This window comes from Paralichthys olivaceus, chromosome 22 (assembly GCF_024713975.1).
Source record: "Paralichthys olivaceus isolate ysfri-2021 chromosome 22, ASM2471397v2, whole genome shotgun sequence".
Classification (NCBI taxonomy): domain Eukaryota; kingdom Metazoa; phylum Chordata; class Actinopteri; order Pleuronectiformes; family Paralichthyidae; genus Paralichthys; species Paralichthys olivaceus.
Genome location: NC_091114.1, coordinates 4,044,618 through 4,068,000, shown reverse-complemented (window position 1 = coordinate 4,068,000; position 23,383 = coordinate 4,044,618). Strand labels below are relative to the sequence as shown.

General features: G+C 41.5%; 1 protein-coding gene across 5 annotated transcripts in view; it reads right to left on the bottom strand.

Moving 5' to 3' along the window:
• The window catches only part of afap1 (actin filament associated protein 1), a 96,390-nt gene that overhangs the window by 16,577 nt on the left and 56,430 nt on the right, over window positions 1-23,383 (bottom strand). For 3 of the 5 annotated variants that reach the window (XM_020100210.2, XM_020100211.2, XM_020100207.2), the window contains exons 4-8: window positions 9,524-9,632; window positions 9,201-9,412; window positions 8,873-9,052; window positions 2,414-2,500; window positions 1,057-1,132 (exon numbers count right to left, since the gene is read on the bottom strand). In XM_020100210.2, the coding sequence (XP_019955769.2) occupies window positions 1,057-1,132; window positions 2,414-2,500; window positions 8,873-9,052; window positions 9,201-9,412; window positions 9,524-9,632 (664 nt within the window). The remainder of the gene's footprint in view (window positions 1-1,056; window positions 1,133-2,413; window positions 2,501-8,872; window positions 9,053-9,200; window positions 9,413-9,523; window positions 9,633-23,383) is intronic. The other 2 variants (XM_020100208.2, XM_069518426.1) reach the window with 1 other exon arrangement.

Genomic DNA, 23,383 nt, shown 5'->3' with positions numbered 1-23,383 from the left:
TTCACATTAATAAACCTTGGCAAATAGGAAGGGAGGTGAGATTCTACATACAATAGGTTACATTTGTGATTAACTAATATCATTGAAGTTTTCAGACAAGAAACACTCTGAAATAAAGGAGGTGGCAGACTTGCCATTTTTATCAACAGATAACGGAAATTGTCAAATCACTGCAAAGCAGGGATGGGGGTTATGGAGGGTGTCTGGCTACCAGCTGTATATGGCCCAGGAGACAATTCATGAATACAAAAATAGCAACTCAGATCAGAAATACTAAAAAAGTCTCCTGACAACCATATATTTTATTCCTGACTGAAAATAAAAGCTGTCGAGAAACAAGTCGAGAAGCAGGGTGGTCCCTCCAGATGTATGCCTGTCAGCTCCATACAGTAGAGTGTGTATAAAGATGGATGACTTGACGGCTCCCTAAAAGTGAAGCCAAAGTGTCCTGATCGCCACCTAGTGGCTGATTACAGTATAGGTCACGTACCATTCCTTTTCATATTGGCAGATGGGGCAAGGGCCAAAGTACGCCTTAAAAAATATATTCCAAAGATGATCATTTAAGGCTGAGGTTTGTTCAAGCATTCAAGTTTGGCTTTAATTAGTGATGTGATGCTATAAAATCGGACTGAAACGTCAGGATTGACAGTTGAGACTGACTCAAGATACCGCAATCACTACTGCAGCGACCCAGATTACATCATTGATGCAAGATGATATTTTGGCCTGATTTCTGATAAGTGGAAGGAAGAAGAGTCCTGTCATCCATCTTTATTTGCAGCCTATGCTCAGGTCACGGTCAGTGTTTGTGTCAGATAACCATAGCTGTTACGTGTCATCGCTGACGAGCATCACGGCAACTGTCAAGGCAAGGAAATGCAGAATCTCGCACTTTCCAAGACAAATACACAGACTATTGTTTTTTTGTTGAAGTAGGGTTAGGGTTAGGGTTGCTGGATGTAAATGAACGTTTCATTATCTTGGCAACAGATGTTTCATTTCCAAGAAAAAAAGGTTACAGATCATTTGGTTGTTGTTGCTGGCGAGTCTCACCTTGGTCCTTGCAGTCGCTGTGTCCGTTCTCGTGGGCCGCCTCTCCGTCGGAGCTCGGCCTGTCACAGGACGCCTTCTGGCCACAGGAAGACCGCGCAGAAAAAAAAAGAACAGATGCACAAAAAGGTACAAAAGGGATCAAAACTGTGCATTTCTTGAAAAAAATAAACAGGTCGGCCAGGACATAAACACACAAACACAGCTGTCTGCTTTGTAAAAAAATAAATCCCTGAAGAGCATCTGCAACATGTTATAGATGAATAATTAGGCTGGGCTTTAGTCTGCTGTGCCAAGCTGGGAACCTCTGATGTGGCTCATTTTCCACCACTAAACACACATAGCTACATTTACACATATGTGCTGGGCACAGTACGTCTCTGGCATTAACCGCTATTTTACCTGCTTATCCAGAAGAAAACCAATAAAGCAGTTTTCCCTTCAGTGCCCGACACTTTACCTTTTAATGTTATTTAGCAAACAGCGTTTTACTGCCCAGTGTGAGTGTGTTTGATTACACCATAAAAAGAGGTCCCTATGGAATCAAGATATATTTACACTTTTTTGTCCATTCCAGCATATTCCACCCAGAGTCATTAAGACAACAATCAACAATAATTTAGGAGGGATCAAGGTACAGAAAGTGGTTGGGATTTCACAGCTCTTTATCAAATCCTAATTTACTGTGGTTTACAGTAACAATTCTACAAATATCCATCTGTAATATGTGTTGAATTAAGTTCATTATAGTGAAAAACACACGATTATCAGCTCTGAGTTACATTAGCCCTTGGACCATTTAAGCATCTTTCAGCTTATTATTTTGGTTTTACAAACCTAAAATTGATCCATTTTATTTCAGTCTCACTGCTCCTATCAACTCTTATTTGTCAGCACCAATAGGCAGAGCTCTTATAAACCCACTCTACACTGCCCACCCATCATTAAATGACAGACAGACATAGCTAGGAGTTGGAGGAGACCAAAAACAAACTAAAAGAATTGTAATCCTGCATTTACATTCTTCATGGGACACATTCACACGTGCAAATGTGTAAAAAAAAAACGCAAAGGTGTTAATATATTAATATTATACTTGTTTTGCCGCCCTGAAGTGGTCGAAAAAATGATTTGATCAATCCAGTCACAAGAGTAAGGAGTTATTACGAGCTGGATATAGTACAGAATGTCGATCACAGCCAGATCCTCACAGACACTGACAACTAAGCCAGAGAAAATTCACAGTGACACCTACATTTCTGGCTCCATGGATGCATGGAATGTAAGTATAAATATATATATGACTAATGAATATAAGTGTATAAAGATGGTGCTGGTAATAATAATATCAGTGTATTACCTTTTCCAGTTCAGGTCTGTGCACAGGCGATCCAGATCCAGCTCCATCTAGGTCTACACTTCCATTAACACAGACCTCTCGCATCACCTAGAAGACATAAAGAAATACAGCGTTGGTTAACAAGGCTGCCGTTCACATTAAACAAGTGGAAAGTCGACACATGCTGATCACCATCGAGGGATTTCAATTTATATGCAGCCACAGCGGTGGAATGCGAGGTCCACACCATGATCCGAACACATGGGTGGATCCTTTATTTAGAAATCCTAAAATATTTCCTCACACCGTTGCCACATAATTAAGCAGCTCATTCCTTCAGCCTAGACGGCATGCCTGGGGTAATGTAGGCCACATGTATGGTGAACTCCCTCCTCTCTCATATTCCATCATGCTACTGAACTGCAGCCAAGGGATCATGAGGCAATGCAGCCCATGCAGTGAATGACCAAGAGGGGGAAAAGAGCGCGCATGCATGTGTGGCAGGGGCTGGTGGAGGGGTGGGGGTGTCTGCTACACACATTAGACACCACAGTTTTACTACGTCCGCGCAATCCTTATGCAATAAGGTCCACTAGGGGTGAATGAGATCTGCAGGGCTCTGGACCTGGGCGCCAGTGTGCATTACTGTGACCTCGTTGGACTTCAGACCTGGCAACCCACCGTCAGATCTGGCAGTCCCAGGCATGTGGCGGTGACAGGGGTGTGTGTAGATGAGGCGGGCAGAGGGAAATGAGATTTCAGATTAACCGCTATATACGCAAGTCAGCTAATGCACTCTGACACACACACACACACACACACACACACACACACACACACACACACACACACACACACACACACACACACACACACACACACACACACACACACACACACACACACACACACACACACACACACACAGAGAGAGAGAGAGAGAGAGAGATTTTCCCCCTCGTCTTTTCCACAAGCATTCTGAACCATCTCTGGCCGTGTAGAGCTCCTCAGCTCATTGGTTTTGGCTTGGAGAGAGCATAATTGGGTTTCGCGAGGAAAATGACAGGCTGTGGCTCCAAGGGTTTGGCTCGGAGAGCAGCTCAGAGGCCAGAGAGCAGGACAGACAGCAACATTATGTGTACCATCCACTGGAGATCTGAGTCGCCAGACTGAGGTGCGTGTGATGATACAGAACACGTCAGTGGAGGTAGTGTGCTTCGGCTTTGGGTGCTTTGACATGTTGCTGCTGTACACTGTAGGTTTGAGGTGGTTTTATTAGTTTTACATATGCACGTGCCAGGACCGCACATTTCTATACACTGAGCTATTTTAACCATACTAAGTAATAAGCGTAATCTGAAAACTTTATATGCTCCAGTAACTGGAAATCTGTGTAGTTTAAATACATATTAAATGCCTTTACTCACTTGGGATATATATAGTTTAAAAAAAACACAGAAAAAACTTTCACCAATATTTATGGCTTTACTTTTCTGACAACATATAATGGGGCTTTTTATTGAAGGAAGTTTTGATCATTTCCATAAAAATGACATAAACTCATTCTCCATGCTTTGTGGGCTCAAAGCAATTTGCCTTCGGCAACACATGCCATACAACATTGATGCATTCTTTTTTTTTATTTGTTACTTTTATATTTTGAATGTGGAAGTATGTTTATGTGGTTTGTGTTGCAGAATGCATGCCTGAGCAGCGACATTATTTACAATCATTTTCAAAAGAAAACTACATTGAAGGGCCTTAAATTGTATTTTTAGTCTTTGATTTTCTGGGAATCTTGTTTTTTAATGATTCTATGATTGTGCATTTGATGTGTTGATTAGATCACCAACAGTAGGTCTGATAGAAAGTGATGGGAGATGGATGCAGGTGATGCACAGCAGTTTTCAGGTCAGGTGACGCAACATGACTGAGAGATAGGTGGCGAATGATGATGCAACCAATGAGTGTGCTTTCTCCTTAAAGACTGGAAAAGAAGAGGAAAGCTAAAATGCATTTAAAAAACACAAAGCATGTTAAAGTTCAGGGAAACGCCCCATCCATTGCTTGTAAACACAACTCAGAGAAACACACAGTCAGGCGTTTGCACTGTCTGTGGAGAATCAATCAAATTCAATCAAATGTATTAATATAACATGGTATCACAACAAAATCCAACTTGTTCCAGACCGAGCAAGCATGAGCAACAGTGGGGGGGGGGCACCCACCTTTGATTAGAGAGTGCTAACCTTTTCGAATATATGTGATTGTCATGACACTGACAGTTGATTCTACTTCAGCACTGATCCTGAAAGGTCCAAGACGGTTCAAACACTGGGTGGTGTTTTGGACCGTCTTCAACCCATGAATTTGTTTTCTGCTAAAAATACCAAGATGGTGACATGCACATGATGAACAAACAGTGCTCAGCAGTTTGCAGCAGACTGCACTGTTTCAAATACCAACAATCCCTAGTGCATTAGGGACTGTTGGTATTTGAATGGACACTTAAAAGGGATTAAGGTGAGAATAACGGTGAACCTACTTTCCACAAACTTGCAAGCAGACGGAAAGAAAGAGAAGTTAGGAGGACTGATATAACATTAGTCTGCCAGACAAAGCAAGTCAGATCAAACTTTAGCATGACGCAAAGGAAAGAAATGCAAACAATTACAAAGAAAAGATCTGGGAGGGGTTAAGGAGAATGAAGGACAGAACTTGAACATATGTTCTATAAACACATCATTAGTGGACAATGTCTGGAAGAATCATTACTACATGTATAACCACTCGGTTTTGGATAGCCTCAGGTACTCTCCAAGCTTTGCCTTCACCCTACTTTCTTCACTTCCTTTTATTGCTTGCTTCCAGTTACTTCCATTGTTCTCGCACTCTCATGTAACGCTTCCTCTTCCTGTCCCGCACCTCATTCAGCTAAATGCCATTTTCACAAGGCTTCACTTTCGTCATGAGGACGCACCGTTGAGAAACGGCAAATGCTGAAAGAATCGCCAATAAGAAATGCAAGAAAGGCTGTTATTGAAGTTTTATGCCTGTGGCAAAAAGATGAATATAAGAGAAGAGGGACAGAGAAAAAACAGGTCAAGAGAAAAGAAAAGAATTAAGTGAGAGGAATAATGAATAAATGAGTGACAGCTTGATTCACAGCGGTCCTAGCAACGCAATATCCAAACACGGACACAAAGACGAGCTGATCTTTCTGGCTGGACACCACTGAAACACACCCTGAGGTTAGAAAACGCAGAGGGAGCCAGGCAATCCAAGCCTCCATCATTCTGCTGCTGATGACACGAACACAACACATGGACTTTAAATCCAGAGCTGTTTTGCAAAGGAGGGTGTTAGCGCAGAACTTTGGCCAAGTGGATGAGATGAGTGCTGAGTGCAGCAGAATGACGAACTGCATGTGCATTGATTGAGCAAACATAAACTCTTCACTGGCTGCCACAATGTTATCGGTTCAGTATGTCTCCAATTTCCAGGCACCTGACTAAATATGCTCGCTTGTCCCAGTTTTCTCCGGGCAACAATAAGTGTGGCCATTGCCATAGTTTGGGTGGTACTGACATTTGTATATTTTCACGGGTCTGGTTGCGAATGCCTGCAGATACCTGCCTCAGTCAATCAATAAACAACGGCTAATTACTGTAATCGAATCAGGAAGAAAAACACAAACTGTTTTAATCTTTGTTTCCTTGCAGCCATGAACATGAAATGGTTGAAACTTCAAGAAAAAGACAGAAAGCAAACACTGAAAAGAACTAAAATGGTACTAAGCAGAGCGCAAACCAAAGGTCCCCTTAGAGGGGAATTAAAGTGTTTTCCAACATGGAGCATATGGTTTTAAATGTGCTTGTGTAAACAAATAGTACCAACAAAAATGTTTAGATGAGGCCCATCATATCATCTCTGCTGGCAGCCGTGAGCACAATGTAATCCTGTGGGGCAACTGCGACAGTCCATGAAATTTCCACTAAAAGAGTTTTTTCTGCAAAAAAAATGCTAAAATTTTTATTCTAGAAATCAGTGGGATCAAGATCCACTAATTATTCCGTAGGTGAAAATGTCCCTAACTCGCAAATTTAAAGAAAGTGAAAACAAATCCGGGACCTTCCCCCTGATCTGGATCCATACAAACATTTAACGGGTTCTTCCCTGACCAATACCACATCCACCAAGTTTCACTGGAATCCATCCAGTTGTTTTTGTGTAATCTTGCTTACAAACAATCCAAGCAACAAACGGACAGGGGTGAAACATAACCACATTGGCGGAGCTAAAGAGACCTTTGTTTCCATCGGTGGTCTGCAGGGCAAAAATTTGCTCCACACTACATTTTTTAACAAGGCCTTTGGTGAGGATGGAAAAGAAGTCCAATAGCCTGGTAGTATAACTGCAGCACTAGGGAATAAAGTTGGCGAAAGTTGGAGGTACAAATAATTACAAAAATACCGCCGCACAAATGGGCAAGGAGGAATCTTAAAAATAGCACACAATACACAGTCGAGGACAAACAAGGAATTCCAGGAGATCCTCAGGAGAAATGAAGGAGTGCAGAGGTGAGGAGGAAAGAGTTAGGGGGGCCGAGGGGGTTTTTCTTAAAAAATCCAAAGACCAGATGAGGCCCGTTTTTTTTTCTTCCTGCAATTGAAAGAGAAAAGAGTCCCAGAGGTGTTTGCACCGTACTGACAACAAATAGACGCGGGGTTTGAAAAGCAGAAAGTAGAGGGGGTCTGTTTGATGCCGACGGGGGTGGGTTTGTTTTGTGGCCTTGTCGAAGACGCCCGGAGGGAAAGATCAGAGAGCGATGAGAGAAGATGATGGGGGGGTGAGGGTAAAGGGGGATGAGAGATAGAGGAAAGCGATGAGGGTAGGGACGATAAAGCAAACATCTTCACATCAGAGTGAAACAGATTTTCATAACAAACCACTGGTCATACAATATCAGGAAAAGGCCCATCCGGAGGATCTGAAGCTCAGTTATTCTTGAACAGAGCTACACCCTTTATTCTACAATGCTGTTCGAAGAATGGAGGCGACAGAGCATCTAAATTTATCTCACTGACAACAATATTCAAAATGAAACCTGAAGGCAGACCCGGAGACTTTCACCCCCATCTGAACTCGTCCACTACGGTCTCTGCTGTGCACCGCCAACGCTGGTATACAGCAGCTTTTACTTTGTTTGACAGCTCTCTACTTTGTGCAGTGAACCACATGAGGCTGTGGTTCAAAGGCAGTTTGGGTTTAGGCCTCTTCACTGCTCTGCAATCATGCGTGCTGGTGACATTTGACACGGGAGAAACAATATCAATATAAATATTCATATTCAAATTGTGGTAAAATTAACATGTGATGCAGTTGAGGCCTCAGTCCATCAAAAATAAGAGTTAATTCTAATTTCACCTCTGCATTATTTGGTCCAGTACAACCTTTTGTTGGAAAAGGGTAGAAATTATTCCACTGCAGGAACTCTGTGTTCCACTGCTGTGACAAGGGTCTAACTTGTGTTTAATTATAATCTTTTTACTGCCCCAAAAAGTCCCTAATCAGGGGGCAGTACTTTGCCAATCCACGGAAACCTTTTGATGTGTGGGATCTTCTGAATCGGGGGCCATAAAGGGGCCACAATTCACACAGAGGGGCCAATTACTGTATATGTCCAACATCCATGTACAATTCCTGATTCAGTACAGTGCACATTTAAGTCATTCCTCGTTTACTGTTAGCTTTGTAGCTTTGTAGCTATTAGCAAGGACACATTATCTTCAAGCACATTTTGTAAGTTTGATGGTTGAGTACATTTTATTTCAGCGGGTAAATCTCTGCGAAAACAGGTCAAATTTGTTTCCATATCTGACATTTCTGGGGTTTTGTCAAACTAGTGCTTGTTTCTTTTCTGGTCAACCACACAGGTTTACAGTTGTTGTAAAGTTGTCCGTTTGGTAAAGCTTTATCGTTGCTGTACTGTCTTCTGCATTACCATGGTGGACTAGGAAGTTTACCTTTTAGTCGGAATACAGCTGAAACGTCTCAAATGCTAAGAAATCTGCTATCACCACACTGCTTGAATGGTTCTTTATGTTTGACTAAGAAATCACTTGATTAAACAGTCTCCACCCAAGAACCATTTGTTTATTCTGTTCTGGAGCGTTTGATCACATCACGAGGACTTCCTCAGCAAGTTTGCTCACTCTCGTGAGCTACAAAGATACTTATCTGCTGATGGAGGCCAAGTGACAAAGCTCAAACTTCCAGGAAAAGTAGACTCTGATTACAGATTATTTTGTAATGTGCTCAAGTATTTTCAAATGAAGTATTATGAACCGTGAGCGATGGAAAGTGGTTTTAAGGAGCGCGTTTCCAAGTTTAGCTGTTCTAGCTGAGCTGTGAAACTCTTTTTTCTGCATCAATGTCATGTGATGGAAAATACATGGTTTCTGCAGTTCATCATTTTACCTTGAGCCATTCCTCGGCCTGTTCTTTGCTCTGCACAGCCAGCACCAGGGCGTCTGCCCCCTGGTGGACGATCTTCAGCTCATGCTTCTTCTTCTTGCCGTCCTTGGGGATGTGAGTGATGCTGCACCCAGACAGGCTCAGCTCCATCTGAGGGGTGTGGTCTTTGGAGGACTTGTAACACTGTAGAAACAGAGAAGGCGACGGTAACACTGGAGGACCCAAACATGATTCTGCTGTAATGTTAATGTCCTTATCTGTGGTCAAATTTCCCCTTTGCTCAGATTAGAGTGGGACTTGGTATGTTAACATGTACACGAGTGTCCCTTACCAGCAGTTTGTTATCTTTGATGACACAGAGAAGCTTGGTCCATTGGCCAAAGCGTTTCTTGCGCAGCAGGAACGCACAGATGCGGGAGTCCTTCACCAGATCCATTGACGCCTCCTCAGACGGCCACTGATGACGCATCTTCTGGCCCTTCCCATCCTCCTCTTCCTCATCGTACGACTCGTAGGAGCTGCTCATGGCGTCCGAGTCATAGTCTGAGAGGGAGATGCGAACACGCAGACTTGACTTTTATTTGCTGTTTATTACAAAACATGAAAACATTGAGAGTTTCTCCACAACAGCATGTAAATGAACACGTGACTCACTGGAGGTGATGTACTCAGGAGCTTTTCCAGGGCTTAAAGGAACCGCTTCCTCGTAGTAGCCTTCAGGCAGAGAGGAGCTGGGCAGGGGAGGCGGGCCGTTGCTTGAAGACTGCGGAGAGAAAGTTTCCACTGATTAGTCTGAAGTTGACCGACTCATTTCTCAAACATCCAGCAACACCTCCGCTGCTTTATAGTGATCACATCTGTTCTGACTTTAACATCTTTCAACCATTTTAGTGCTTTTACACCTCAAGCTGACACATCGACTGCTTTCATCACCCAAAAATGTTTCACAGGCAACAATTTTATATTTTCATACATAGTATTTAAGATTAAAATAGAACACATATGCAAATTTTTCTAATATATTAATACCTTATAAGAACAGACAGCACAAAGCACGGTTTCATTATTGATTATTATTGAATGGGAAACAAAGCATTGTTGGTGGAGGTAAAGACAAATTCTAAAAAATAAATCTTCAGTGAACGACATAGATGATCATGTATCTCCCCATCATTGACTTATCACTTTATCAGGAGACAAGAAGTAATGAGCTGTATTGAACCACTTCAAAGTGGCAATATGAGGGAAACCATTTCTAACATTTTCAATTCAATTGTCACATCAAAATGGGGGCAATCACTTCGAATTTGAGACACTTTCTCTGTTTAATGCAAAATGTGAAAAGAGGAGGCTGAGAAAGAACGCTCGTAAGGAAGGAAAGAAAATAATTAGAACGTAGTGTGTGACAGAGAAAACAAGCCGGTCGCCAAGAGAAGTGTTGGTTTAAGAAATGTAACCTGAAGTCTTGTTAGAGCCATTTATTACCAACTGGACTTGAATTGAAAAGTGATTTAATAACCAAAACAAAGAGGCAAAGCTGAGAAAAACAATTCATTTGTGACTCAGGGAAGCTACAGAACGGAGTTGGTGTTATTGCACGATGAATAATTAGGCCTTGAGTGGTTTGAAGAGATTTCCACAGTCTTACAGCGCAGATCTCATGACAGGAACAGAGAGGGCAGGAGGTGAAATTAGACCTTTTTTTTTGGACCCAGATGTTGGAGCAGAGGATCAACTGCACAGCCTGACATGATCCAGCTTGGCTGGCGGCTGCATCCCAGATTTCCAACTATTAGAAACAACAGAAGTGTCACTGTGGACTTCAGATCTGATAATCTTGTAACATACACTATTTACATCACTGTATCACAGTAGAAAAATGTATGCCAAGTCTACGGAGTTTTCCTTTCCTAAGGCAAAATGGATGCAACCTACCGAATATCACATGAAATATAAAAACATGTGCAAAAAAGTCACATTCATTGTAAGGGGGTGGTCGGTCTTGTCTGCTATTGTGAGTGCTATAGCTGTGTAATGGCTCTGTCATCCAGGTCTGTGTAACAAAGGGAATATCATATGGAAAGTGTAGGTGTCATACGACACACACACCCAGTGACACATTCTCTTACTGGCTGAGGGATGTTCTGAATGCACAGGAAACGTTTCGGGGGTACAGTGGGTTTCTTGTTTTCATTTCAGAATTTAACAGTTTTCTAATTGTTCCTCAAAGAAGTGACACTTAAAAAAGTTTTTTTCTTGGGATGAAGCAATATTCAGAGAAATGTCTGCTGTTATTTTAGGCACAAACTAAAAGAAGACAAACCCAAGCCATTTTATCTTGTCATAGTTAGCACACACATGCTGCTAACGTTAACGATTGGCTCTGTTATATTAAAACGTCCCAGTGAAAGTGTGACAGAACTGAGACATCATTTATTTATTTTTCTTAATGTGAGTTTTCAAAATGACTTCTCTGAAAAAAGGGCTATATAGTGTTTGTATTTGATTTGTGTTGTGATGTTACAGTCAAAGGGCTGTTCATAAAAAAAATAACAGAACAATAATGTGTTTAAATCATTGCTCACAGGACACCAGAGGAGTAGAGCACAGATTAATAAATCTGGAGCCTCGTGCTAATAGGTAGACTATACACGCCGCCAGTACCAGACAACCTCAACGAGCATAAAAGTTGTGAAGCTGAAGGCCACACTTCTAGTCTTCTGAAAGCCCCTTCCCCCTAACTGAGCAGCCACAATGGCTAAAAACGTTTTTCTTTCAATGGAAAAAATACTCTTTTTCTTCTGATTTTATTTATTGGTGGCAGGCCAGATTGTTCCGCTGGTGGGCCGGTTACAAATGGGAGAAACCCCTATAACTGTTAGGAAACTCTATGTGCTATGGGCCATTGGTTACAGCTGACCCAATCAGGCGTCAGTGCTGCAGTGATGCCATCACCCACTTCTGTGGCAACGTGGGACATTCATTAAAACATCTGGCTGACGCACAGCCTGCATGTCTGACAGAAAGTATGCGTCACTGTGCCGTGACAGCGGACAACAGTCCACCATTATTCGGCTGTATTGAAAGGAAACTACTGGATTTTATTGTAATAATCAAATTGTGGAATCACAAGAATGCCAAGAACAATATGTGAGAGAAATTACACTTGTCACCTTTATTAGGACAGCTTTTGATTTTCTTATTGGTAGGTCCTTTTTCAGAAGTTGTTTATTTTTTCATTAGATGAATGAGACATAACATGTGTCTCAGTTAGCTGTGGGTGTTCAGCTGAAACGTCTCATACGACAGTGTGCCGGGAAATGAGGGTAGTCTGTTAGTGTACAGTCATAAGTATATACAACTGATACCTTACACCACCTCTGTGTAAATAATAAATCAAATGTTGATTCAGGGAACAGCATGGCAATTCTGGACTCACAAAAAAAGGGAATTGGGATACTGAGGTGAATCTTAAAATAAATAATAAATGAAATTCTGTATTGATTTTAAGAGAAGAAATTCAGGAAGCACATCATTTTGCTGTTTGAATACGAGTAAAACACTTTCTTCTGTACAAAGTGGCACAAGCATTGCATCTTGCCAGGTAATAGCTCTGCGGCATCAGGATCAATCTCCATCACGAGGTTGAGCTCAGCATGTGCAGAGGGACATGACAGAGGGTATAAAAGCTGAGGTGCCCCTCTGTGCGGTATTGATGGAATCAACAATTTCAAATTAAAGCTAGCTAGACCAGACTTCACTTTGAAAAGATGCAACTAATATGTCCCACCCGCTCCCATCAACCCTCAAGCTACGCACGCAAAACACAAAATGTGCACGTCCTGAAAACTGCAGGAAGCAGACTTTTACCATTGTCTCTGCTTCAGTGGTGTAAGTTTCTGTGGTTGAAGACTTAAACGGCAAAAGGGGTCAGTTAATGACATAGGAACACTCGTTCTTTCAAACACAATGGTCATCATCACCTCCCACTTCCATTATCTTGTTCCCTGTGTTCAGTGAACAAAAAACATCCAAGTCAATGACTCATTTAACATCCAGCCTTTCCAACTGTGCTTTTCTTCAAACAGGACACAGCCTAAATGATTTTCTGAGGCAGTCTTTGTTCACAATGCAAAGATTAGTTTCTTCTTCTTCTGTCTTTTGTCTCAGTCAAAGCGCCCCATCCCCTTATTAATCCTCCCCTTCATCCCGCCTGTTTCTCTTTTCTCATCTCTAAGTCAAGTGCTGGGGCCAGGCCACTGAGCAGGAACCTTATCGCATCTCCTTTGGGGGAAAACAGCATTTCGGTGAACTCATTTCTTGGCAGGGATACGCTACCCCAGTTAAAACCCTGCGCCGCCAGAGTTCTCCTCCCTAAACCAGCCACCTCCCCCCAAAAAAAGAAATCCCCTGGAGAGGAAGACAGAAGGAAAGAAAGGCAGCGAAATGAAATGAACAAGCACTCGATAATCAAACAATAGGGCAAACTATTAGGTTAAAGAATAGGATGAAAAATTGCACTCGTTTGTGTCGATGGAGGCAGATTGTTGATATGAAGTCTCAAGCTTCATATCTCACATCACAACGTCTTCCTTTAGGAAACCTTTGCGAAACAATAATACCATTAGTAATTACGGAGAAACCGATTGTTTGGGTAAGCTTTTTTTTCCCCAGAGTGCAGCAGAATATATTACACTGCACTCCAGAGAATGTGATCCCATTGCTTTGCTATGTAGTGACTCAAAGCTAAGAGGCGCATGGCTGAGGAGCCGCACACACAAGTACACACACATGCACATAAACGCACGGTCTTTTACCTATACTTCCTTTCTCCAAAACAACAGCTTGGTCGTATCCCACATGCGATCTGCGGATAAATTACAGAGGAGTGGCGAGTTCACTGCGGTCAACGTGCATAGCGTTAATCTGCTGACCGTAAACACTTAGCACACACAATGCATGGACAGCAACACAAACAGGTCCACGTTTCTGCACACACTACCTCTGCTACAAATGCTCGACAGATCTCCAAAACATCCGCTCTCTATCTTATTAAGGCAGCATCCCATGCAATGCAACTCAGAACACAAACTCACCACTTAACCTTCTGAAGCTGCTCAAATCAGTTTCCTTCATCTGCTTCAAATGAGATGAGATTAGATTAGAGGGAACTTGTTGTAATCATATAGATCTGCCTAATTGTCACCAACATGACAAGGATGATTTTACCATGCAGAGCAATGGGGACAAAGTAATTCTGACAGTTCTTTTGTAATTCTACTGTGCAGTCCTGCTAGACCTACTAAAAAAGCTAAAGGTTGGCTGCAAAAAAATTGTGATGAAAGAACAATTATATCTTTGAAAATGAATATTGGGATTATTAACATCTCATTGTAGAGTATATTAGCTGGTGCTCTTCGTTTGGGGTTTTAATTTGGGTGTATGGTCTGAAACCACTGGACAAGAATAAATCGATTAAATACTTTTCATTAGGATTCACAGTTTTTTTTTTACTTAAATAAAACATTTTTAAATAGTTTGCAGACTGAATCCCCAGCAGCCCACCTCCACCTTAAACAGCCATGTCTGCCACCCTTGGTCTTTGCGATCATTGACCTGTTGTTGGTATTTGGTATATCTATCGTTCAACAGTCTCCTCACACTCTTCCTCCAATGGAACAGTCAGCTCCGACAAAATTCTTCTTTTCTTTCCTGTTGATCACCACATCTGGCCTCAGGATAGGACAGTACTACAGCTGGAAATGGAGCTTCCTTCCCAGGTCAACTCTCATCCCTAATTCACAAATTTGGTATTTTCCAAGAGATACAGTGGTCCAGGATTGTAATGAGTTCTGCAACTTTCTATTGGTTGAAAAAGTTTGGTGTAAAATGTAAAACTGGCCCTGCTGAAAAAAATTTGACTCGGCACAACTAATTGAATAGATGGAAGAACACCTAACTGTGCATTGTTACTGTTTGCTTAATTACTCGCAGACATGGAACTGTTTTATCTGTTTCCTTGAGAAATGTTCTTGTCAAAACTGAAGTAATGAAGTAAAACTCAAGGAAAACTTATCCTATAATAGAAAGTGTAATAAAATGGAAAAAAACTATTGCCAATTGTGACTCATCCATATTATTTTCATACTTTATGGAACCTCGAACCCACTTACATTACATTTCAAGGGAGTTTTCATGTCCCATCATGGTCTAATAGCTGTTCCTCCCTGACAAGGATACATTTCTAAAGGAAACACTGCAACGACCATAAGCAGAGCATCACATACAGGTCATGTGCACGGATGCAGATCAGAATGTCAGAATTCCACAGTCATAATGTGTAATTAGGTAGCGGTAAAGGAGTCCTGACCTTGGGTTTGGATACTAGGGAGTGGGAGGATTGTCTGCAGCTCTGGCCCGGGCCTGAAACTCACATCCAAACATTTATGCTAAGTATCCATTTTTGCCCTGCGTAGGAGGACTGGAGCTGGATAAATGTTTCTGCCACAGTGCCAGTGGGACGCTGGAATGGATAAACTGAGTGGACACAGGAGAGCCACTCCCTTAAGAAAGGATTTGGAAGGGGGAAAACTGCATTTCCCATGATTCTTGGCAAATAACCCGGTGTATAAGCACACGTATGCTTCCATCAGGTGCCACTTCAAATGGATTTTTTTGGACTGGATTTTACTTTGCTGTTGAATAAGTTATTTTGAGAATTCCAGGGTCAGGAAAACTGTCTCGCTTATTTTCTCTATAGACATCAATAGGCGCCCGCAGGCTGGAGACCCCCTGTGGTTTGAATGGTTGAATCATGAGTGTGACACATGATCATGTCGGAAAAATGTTTTTTCATAAGATCAGTCGTCAGTTTACTTTCAGATTGTAGGTCAAGCTTGGGAAGAATTCATCAACTATCTCACTCTATATGTTTCCATCTTCAACAGCAGAAAGTTATTTGTTTTCTAGAGCTTTAAATTGTGCCACTGACTGGTTTCCTCTCCACAGCAACTACAGCAGAGGCTCATGGGTATTTGAGTTTTAAGAGACATACCATACCAATCTGAGAGAACAGTGAAATTATTGAAACTGATAATGTAAGCCTGGTATTCACCAGTTTACGGCACCTATATATTTTGGTCGATACCATTACATATCTACAGAAACACAAATACAGGTGTTCAGTGCTTTGGTCCAAAGTGCAACCTTCCAGAAACTATTTTAAAGACAATGAGCTATTAATGAAAAACTAGAAAAATACTGAGCAGACCTTCAGTTGCCCTGTTTCAAGGATTAGAGGTGGAGGTTGTGAGGTTTTAAAGCTTTATTTATCCAGAGGAGGGTTTTGCTGAGGTCTCTGGTCTTCAACAGAACCACCCTGCTTCACAGTTACACACTCCCATCTGGGAGCTGCACACTGCAACCACAGTCTTCTACTGTTGGCCTCTGGTCATCTCCCCACTTCTACAACTGGAGGTTAAGTGCCTTGCTCAAGGTCACTTGGATGGTAGCAGGGTGTTGCTCCTTCACGTTCCACACTTTTGCAGCTGATCCCAGCTGCTCGTCTCATATCCATGCTACTGACACTCACATTTATTCAAGCACATGTGTTTTCAGCCTTGTCTCTTGTCAGATAAATCAAGGACTGACCACATTTTTCAGATCAGTCGCTGCCATATCGGCAGTGCTCCAAACATTTCAACGTTTTTTGAGCAGTATGCAAGAGTGTGATCCTTGTCAAACCTTTAAAACCTAGAGTAATACTAAAAGGCACAGGAAGGTCAGATGGGACAAAACGTGGACAGATAACCACGCAGACCAAAAAAAACACACCGTGCCCTTCATGCTTTCTTTGAAGCTTAAGCATGAGGTCAAGCTGCAGCAATAAGTTATTAATTGAAGCCAGACTGCAGGAGAAGATGCAAGCACCAAGAGCAAACGGTTATAGTGCTAGTTACCCATCATCCTCTGGGTTGTCCTGCCTTTTGTCCCAGGATAACCCTGAGACAACTAGCGTCTAAAGAGAAATAGCTTGTGATTTTATAGGTTGTAATGACAAAAGAACTGAGACTGCTGAGAACCTAAGTAAGTGACATATTCTGTGAGCCTGTTACTTAGAGGGAGCATTGTGTTGTGGGTTGTTTGCAGCATTATGGTCACTCAGCTACCGATTTTCTAAATGCCATGCTGCAGCTCAGTGTGTGTCCAGTTAGCCCAATTTGACCGACAATCTACTGAAGACTCATGCAACTAGAATTACCTCCTCCCGGATGTACTCCTCCACCAACCTCTCAAGTTGCAGTTTAAATCCATGTCTGTGCAGACTAATTTAATGTACTGTGATACTGTAGGGCTGAAGGAATTTAATAAAGGTTTATTAAGGTCACAGCGACCTTGACTTTTGACATTTGAGCACAATTTGAATTCAAGAAGTTGTTTGTCCCAGATGTTTCTCAATAGGAGCTCCAGTTATATTGTATTCACAAGAATGTGACATTTGGGAGGTCACAGTGATATTTGACCAGCAAAACCTGAATCCAAGAGAATGTTTTGGGCCAGATTTGAACAAATTCCCTCAAGGTGTTCCTGCATTCAATTGAACAGATCGATGGACAACATGAAAACTAAATGCCTCCAGTCCCTGCAGTCACCAATTCAGACCCATAGCACATTCTTAACCTGACTTAAATGGCAGAATTTAAATTGTTTTTCACTTTTGAAGATATTGATTTCTTTATTTTTGATTAAATCTGACAACACTTTTTAAAGGTGTTGTCTTTAGAGCTATTTTTTAATAATTGTCAACTATAGAGTCTTTACAAATGAAAATACTATGTTGATGCTCCAAAGATCAAACCAAAGACCATAAACCTTACATTGTCCATTTGTGTACAGTGATATTAAGTAGTGTCAGATAACTGTCTCTATAAATATGGACAACAGAGTATTGTGATAATAAACCGCAGCATTCATTTTGGTGGCTGCAGCCGTGGCAGCTCTCCACCAACGTTAGAGAAAGCCTCATTGTGTGGGAGAGGAATTCAATGCATATGTCAGCTGATTAGTCAACACACACTCTTTACATAAGAGGCCTCTTTTATAGCTTATACGCATACATACTAAAATATGCATTCAAACACAGAATGTTAGTATCACGGTAAAGCTCTCTGTAAAACTCCTCTGTCTGCAGAACTTAAGGCCTCAGCCCAGCTCAAGACCTGCCAACCTCTGCGATACACATCGAAGCGTTCCACCTCTGTGTTTATACATGAACCACCCATGCTAGAGTTACCTCTAAAATAACAAAACCCTTTCTCAAAGCTCCCAATGTTAAAATTCTATTCTTCACTTCCTTTTCATCGCTTTCCCTCCTCCCTTCCTCGGGCTGGCGAGTTAAGTGTGTACTTTGCGGGACAGGTGCATTCAGCAGAGGGCCATTACTGGTGGATGCCCGAGCTTGCAGGCTGAGCTGAAAAAACAACCGGAGAATGAGATTGGGTTGGGTGTTTCCTGCATTTCTCTCACCTCACAATGAAGTGTAAATTTGGGTCAGAGTCGGTAGGAGCTGGTGGTCTATGGTTTTGGAAAAGAGAGGTGGGCTGGTCCTGGTTTCCATGAGCTATAAAGTAGATCAGTGTCTGGAATGGAAACACTTTCCCAATCTCCTTAAACACACTGTATCTTTAATATTTATCTATTGTAATTTGGACAATTAGACCAAATAACTGTGTTGATTCTCAGTCTCTGACACAAAGTTGTTCTGTATAAGCTGAGTGATTTCAGTCCATCGTGTATAATGTTGCCTTTGGACTGAACAGGACACCCACATAATAGGTCAAACATTTTCCCAGACCTCTGTCATTTCAGCTGAAAGTCTCAAGTTATTTCCTCACAATAGCAGGAACCGGTGCCAGTACAGCACTCTTTCACTTTACTTACTAACTAGTGTGTTGGAAAGTGGATTGGGTAATATGTTTGCACTGATTTACAAAAAAAAAAAAAGGATATATGTTACAGGCTGCATTAAGATTAGACATAAATCACCAACATCACACTGAAACAAAGCTAATTATTTGACCCTAAATTAGAATTTTAGCTAATTTCACTTAACATCCCAGAGCTTATGAAGTCATTGGTGGATCAATAGGTTATCACTGCATTAGGAGTAATGTTTGGGGGCATTTTCCCTTTCCTCAATAGTTTGCTTGAGCAGGCACACAGTCAACCAAGGTAGGTACTTCTTATTTGCCAAAAGACGTCCATCTGTCACCAAAAGGTCCATTCACTTTGTCCATCAACGACCCCAACATTTCATTTGGTTTAACAGCAAACTGTATTAGTTCTTTACCCGACTCCAGAAATAGCTTACATTTTCCCTCAGTGTGTTATTAAGTCACTTCTATCACTTCATATGTCAAGGAAAAAAACCCTGGCATTGTAAAAAGCCTTCGAAAGCACTTCAGTAGGGAAAAAAAAAAAAAAGTTGCAAAATAGGTTTTCCATCCGTGCTCCAGTTTCTCAGCGGGGACTTTTTCCAAAGAGTGTCAGTATAAGTAGGCTGAAATGTATCTGGCCCCTTGGAATTAACTGTACTGTGGGCTTGTGTCACTTAGTTAAAGCCCACTGCTCACTGTAGTTAAGACTTAATCAATCTCCAATTCGCCACTTGTTTGGTTACCTCAGCGACAAAGTGCGACGCCTTTCAATATGATCTGTTAAACCGCCTCATTTCCTGTCTCAAGTCAATGACACAATAGTAGTGATGTCACTGAGTCTTTGCTGTGGTTGACCAAACCGCCAAGTAGGGGAACCCCACAGAGGAATTAGGTCAAATATGAAAACAGATTTATCAGCACCAAATGAAGAACAAACCAAACCATGTGACAAACTCCTGAGGGCAAATCATTTCACAAGACGTAGAAAAGCAGAACGGGCTCAAGTGAAAATGTGTGATTTTGAGCCAACTCACATACAATCCGTAGCTTGACACACCACTGTGACACATTTGCTTGCTACAATGTGTTTCCCCTTCAGGCTAGAAAACATTTGGTTTGGCAAAACACAGCAAAGGCCTACATTTATTCCAGATACAACGCTGCTGGTCTATGGCCACCAACATTGCAATGACTCGCAGTGGGCAAGATGGTGGTTTTAAACAACTAAGATCCTTCCCAATCTCCAGTGATACACAATAAGAGTGCATTTAGACATTTACTGTACACATAGCTTGGGCTGAGATGCATATTTATCTTTTAAAGTGCCTGAGGAGGAAAGAAAGCTGTTTGATTTTAAATGGGAAGGGAGGAAATGAATTCCAAATTGGGACTCAGACTGTGGAGGATAATGCAAACCGGCTTGCGTGTATACAACATGTCGATCACATGGACACATTTCTTAACGTGCCTCTGCTTTAAATGCAGAACAGAGAGCAAACAAACAATGCATGGTGTGAAGTTTTTGCAGATGCAACACAAGTCTTCGGTCGTGTTGGACGGGTAACTTGCTGAAGGAAGGTCTGCTTAGGGGTTAGGCGAGGAAGGAGAGGAGGAAGGAGCAGGAGAGGAGGTGAAGGGGGTGGCACCGCTCTCCAACATCAACACAGATGGAAATCATTTGTGTCTCAACGAGAGGACTGGTCCACATTCTACTCGAGAGCCGCCGCAAAGCCTCGCACGGCTCTTAGGATGCAGCTGATGATGTGAGTGAAATATTGACTGAAGAACGACTTTTATTTTCAACCATAAGAGCTAAAACAATTAGCAACAAAGCCCAATATTGGCTTGTCCCAGCCTTCTCTAAAATGTCATGATTTGCTGCCTTTATCTGGTTTGTATCATTGCAAAATGAATATTTTTGAGTTGTAGACTCAACACACGCAATCTTTACAATTTCGGGACATTTTAATGACTAAATGCTGAAATAATTCATCTCAACATGCTCAGAAATGTGATTAATCATCCTTGCCTGGTGACAGGGTATTACCAAACAGACATGTTGATGGATGGCTTTCAGTCTTTCAAAAACTCACTTGAACCTTTTTTACAACTTGCCCAGAATTGCATGCTCTTGCACAAACTTGAGTTCCAGATTTTGTAATGCATCCCAGGCACCACAGCTCCGAATGGTTTCAAGGCTGGGGTGTGCATTAAACTAAACAGGTTGTGAGACATACGTTTCACACATTCCATACGGCCAAATGAACACTGGGCAAAAAGCTTACCATCATTAGGGTGGGGTAACAAACTCAGTAGTTTAAATGGACAAATGATGCTGATAGGACTGAGTAATTTCTTATCATCTTAAAACTAATATTAGTAATCCCACAAAAACTAGCAAGAGTAGGTTATACTTTGAGAAAATGCAACCACTAAATCCATCTCCCTTCTATCAGCGCTAATCTGACAAATGCCAGAAGCCGACTTTTCAGTGACTCGCTCGCTAACTTCTGACTACGTCTCTGCCTCAGCAGCGTATGTCTCTCTGGCCGAAGACTTAAGGAGGCCCAGACAGGGTACGTGCAGGCAGGTAAGTTGGTTAGTGACAGACAGGTACGCTGACCAATCATTTCATTCGGTCAGACACAAGCTTTCCAACTTTAAGTGAAACTTTGCCAAGTTTCGTTAGATGGGTCAGGGCGATGACAAGCCGAAAAGTGGTTGCAAGTATGGTTATACTTTTCAAAATGCTTGCTGCAATATCTATGATGCAAAATGCAAAAATGGTCACGTGGCAAACACACAGCAGCTCACATTAGCACACCTGCAGACAATACTGAGAAAGTTGAAGCATCTAATAATTCAATTAAAAAGATGGATTCAGTTGTTATTGGAGATAACTGGGTTGATATTAGCTCAGCATATTTAGTAGCTCCAGCCAACACTCTGCCACGCTGCATGAAAATTTCTGTTCATTTCCTTATTTTCATTTTGTGACAGCATGACACATGAACTCTGTAGAAAAGGTTTCATAACAAAATTCCAGCGACTAATCAATCCTTGAAAGATGCTTGCTGTTTTTATGTGTTCAGTGACGCAGCTTCGTTCTCCATCTGGAAGTGGACTCGTTTCTCTTAATGCAGCCTAATGGAAACACACATAATTTACATTTGGTTTTTGCAGGACTTTGGTTCAAACTGCTTGACAGCTGGATGGAAAGCGCTCAAATGGCTGAGGTAGTGCGCATGTTGATGACAGGAATGTATTTCATGCCAAAGATAAAAGAGCAATATTAGTGTAGCATAAATCTCGGTTGTTAAAAGAGACAGAAAGAGAAAGCGAGAGATTATTGTAGTCTCCAGTTGGATTTGTCACATTTAGTGGTCATTACAACCTAATTAGAGCCAGACGTTGCTTTTTGTAAGTGTTCGCGCGTGGCACACAACATGTCAAATGGTGCAGCAGAGATCCTCTTACTTAGATCGCTGAGGAGACTTATTAGGTGAGGGCTCTGGAGAGGATCACGCTGAAATCAAGAGACCCCATTTCTCTGTTTGTGTATTTGGTACGTGTGTCCGCGCAAACCAACCAGATATGCCGATTTATACTCACGCACACAAACATACACCCATGAACAAGTTATGAGTGCCTTTGTTTATGACACCACCTGCACACTGCTCCTGCTGTGAATGAGCTGTATTGGCCAACATATTTAAAGATTGTTTGTTTTCCATCATCCTCACATCTTAATAGTGAGAAAACAATACATTTTGATATTTTTCATCAACAATTTGATAAGTGATTGATTACTGAAGCCTTTATTAAAGTGGAAATGTCAAAGATTTGCTGGCTTAAGCTTCTTTAACGTGAGGACATGCTGCTGCACCCTGTATTTAACTCTCCATTTCTTTTTAAATGCATTTTTGTATTGTCTTATGCTGCTTTTACAATTTGTTATGATGCTTGCATGTAAGTTTAAATCGCCTAATAAATGATGCAAAAACACAAATGTGGCCAAGGAAGGTAATGTCCCACACATATTTCATGCCTGCCCTGAAAGGCCGATAATATTTATTTATGTATTTAGTTATATGATTGACCAAATGACAAGATTTCAAGAGCTTAACAGGAGAACGTCTCGAAAGTTTAATCATTAATAACAAGTCGAGGACCCACTCCTTGGCTACAGAGTAATTCACACACATCACCTCTTTGTCTCTTACTTAATGTTTGCTACTGTTAAGACTTATGAGTGTCACACATGTGAGTATCATGCATCGCAAACAGTTACACCGTGTGACTGCCCTAGCATGTCTTCAACTCAGCTGACTGTCCTGAGGCGACGTTGTCACATGTCACATATTTGCTGTAATGGAAATGCTTGAACAATACTTAGCTTTTAAATTATTTAAGTGACTAGTAAGATTTATCTTCTAACCCACAATAATCTAATTCATAAAAATAAATATCATAATATTGCTGGATATCACTCTAATGATTGACTAGTTAACAATAAAACATTTTCCTGAACTTAAATAGACATCACCAAGAAGAGCTGTTTGTGTGTCAAGTGTCCAAA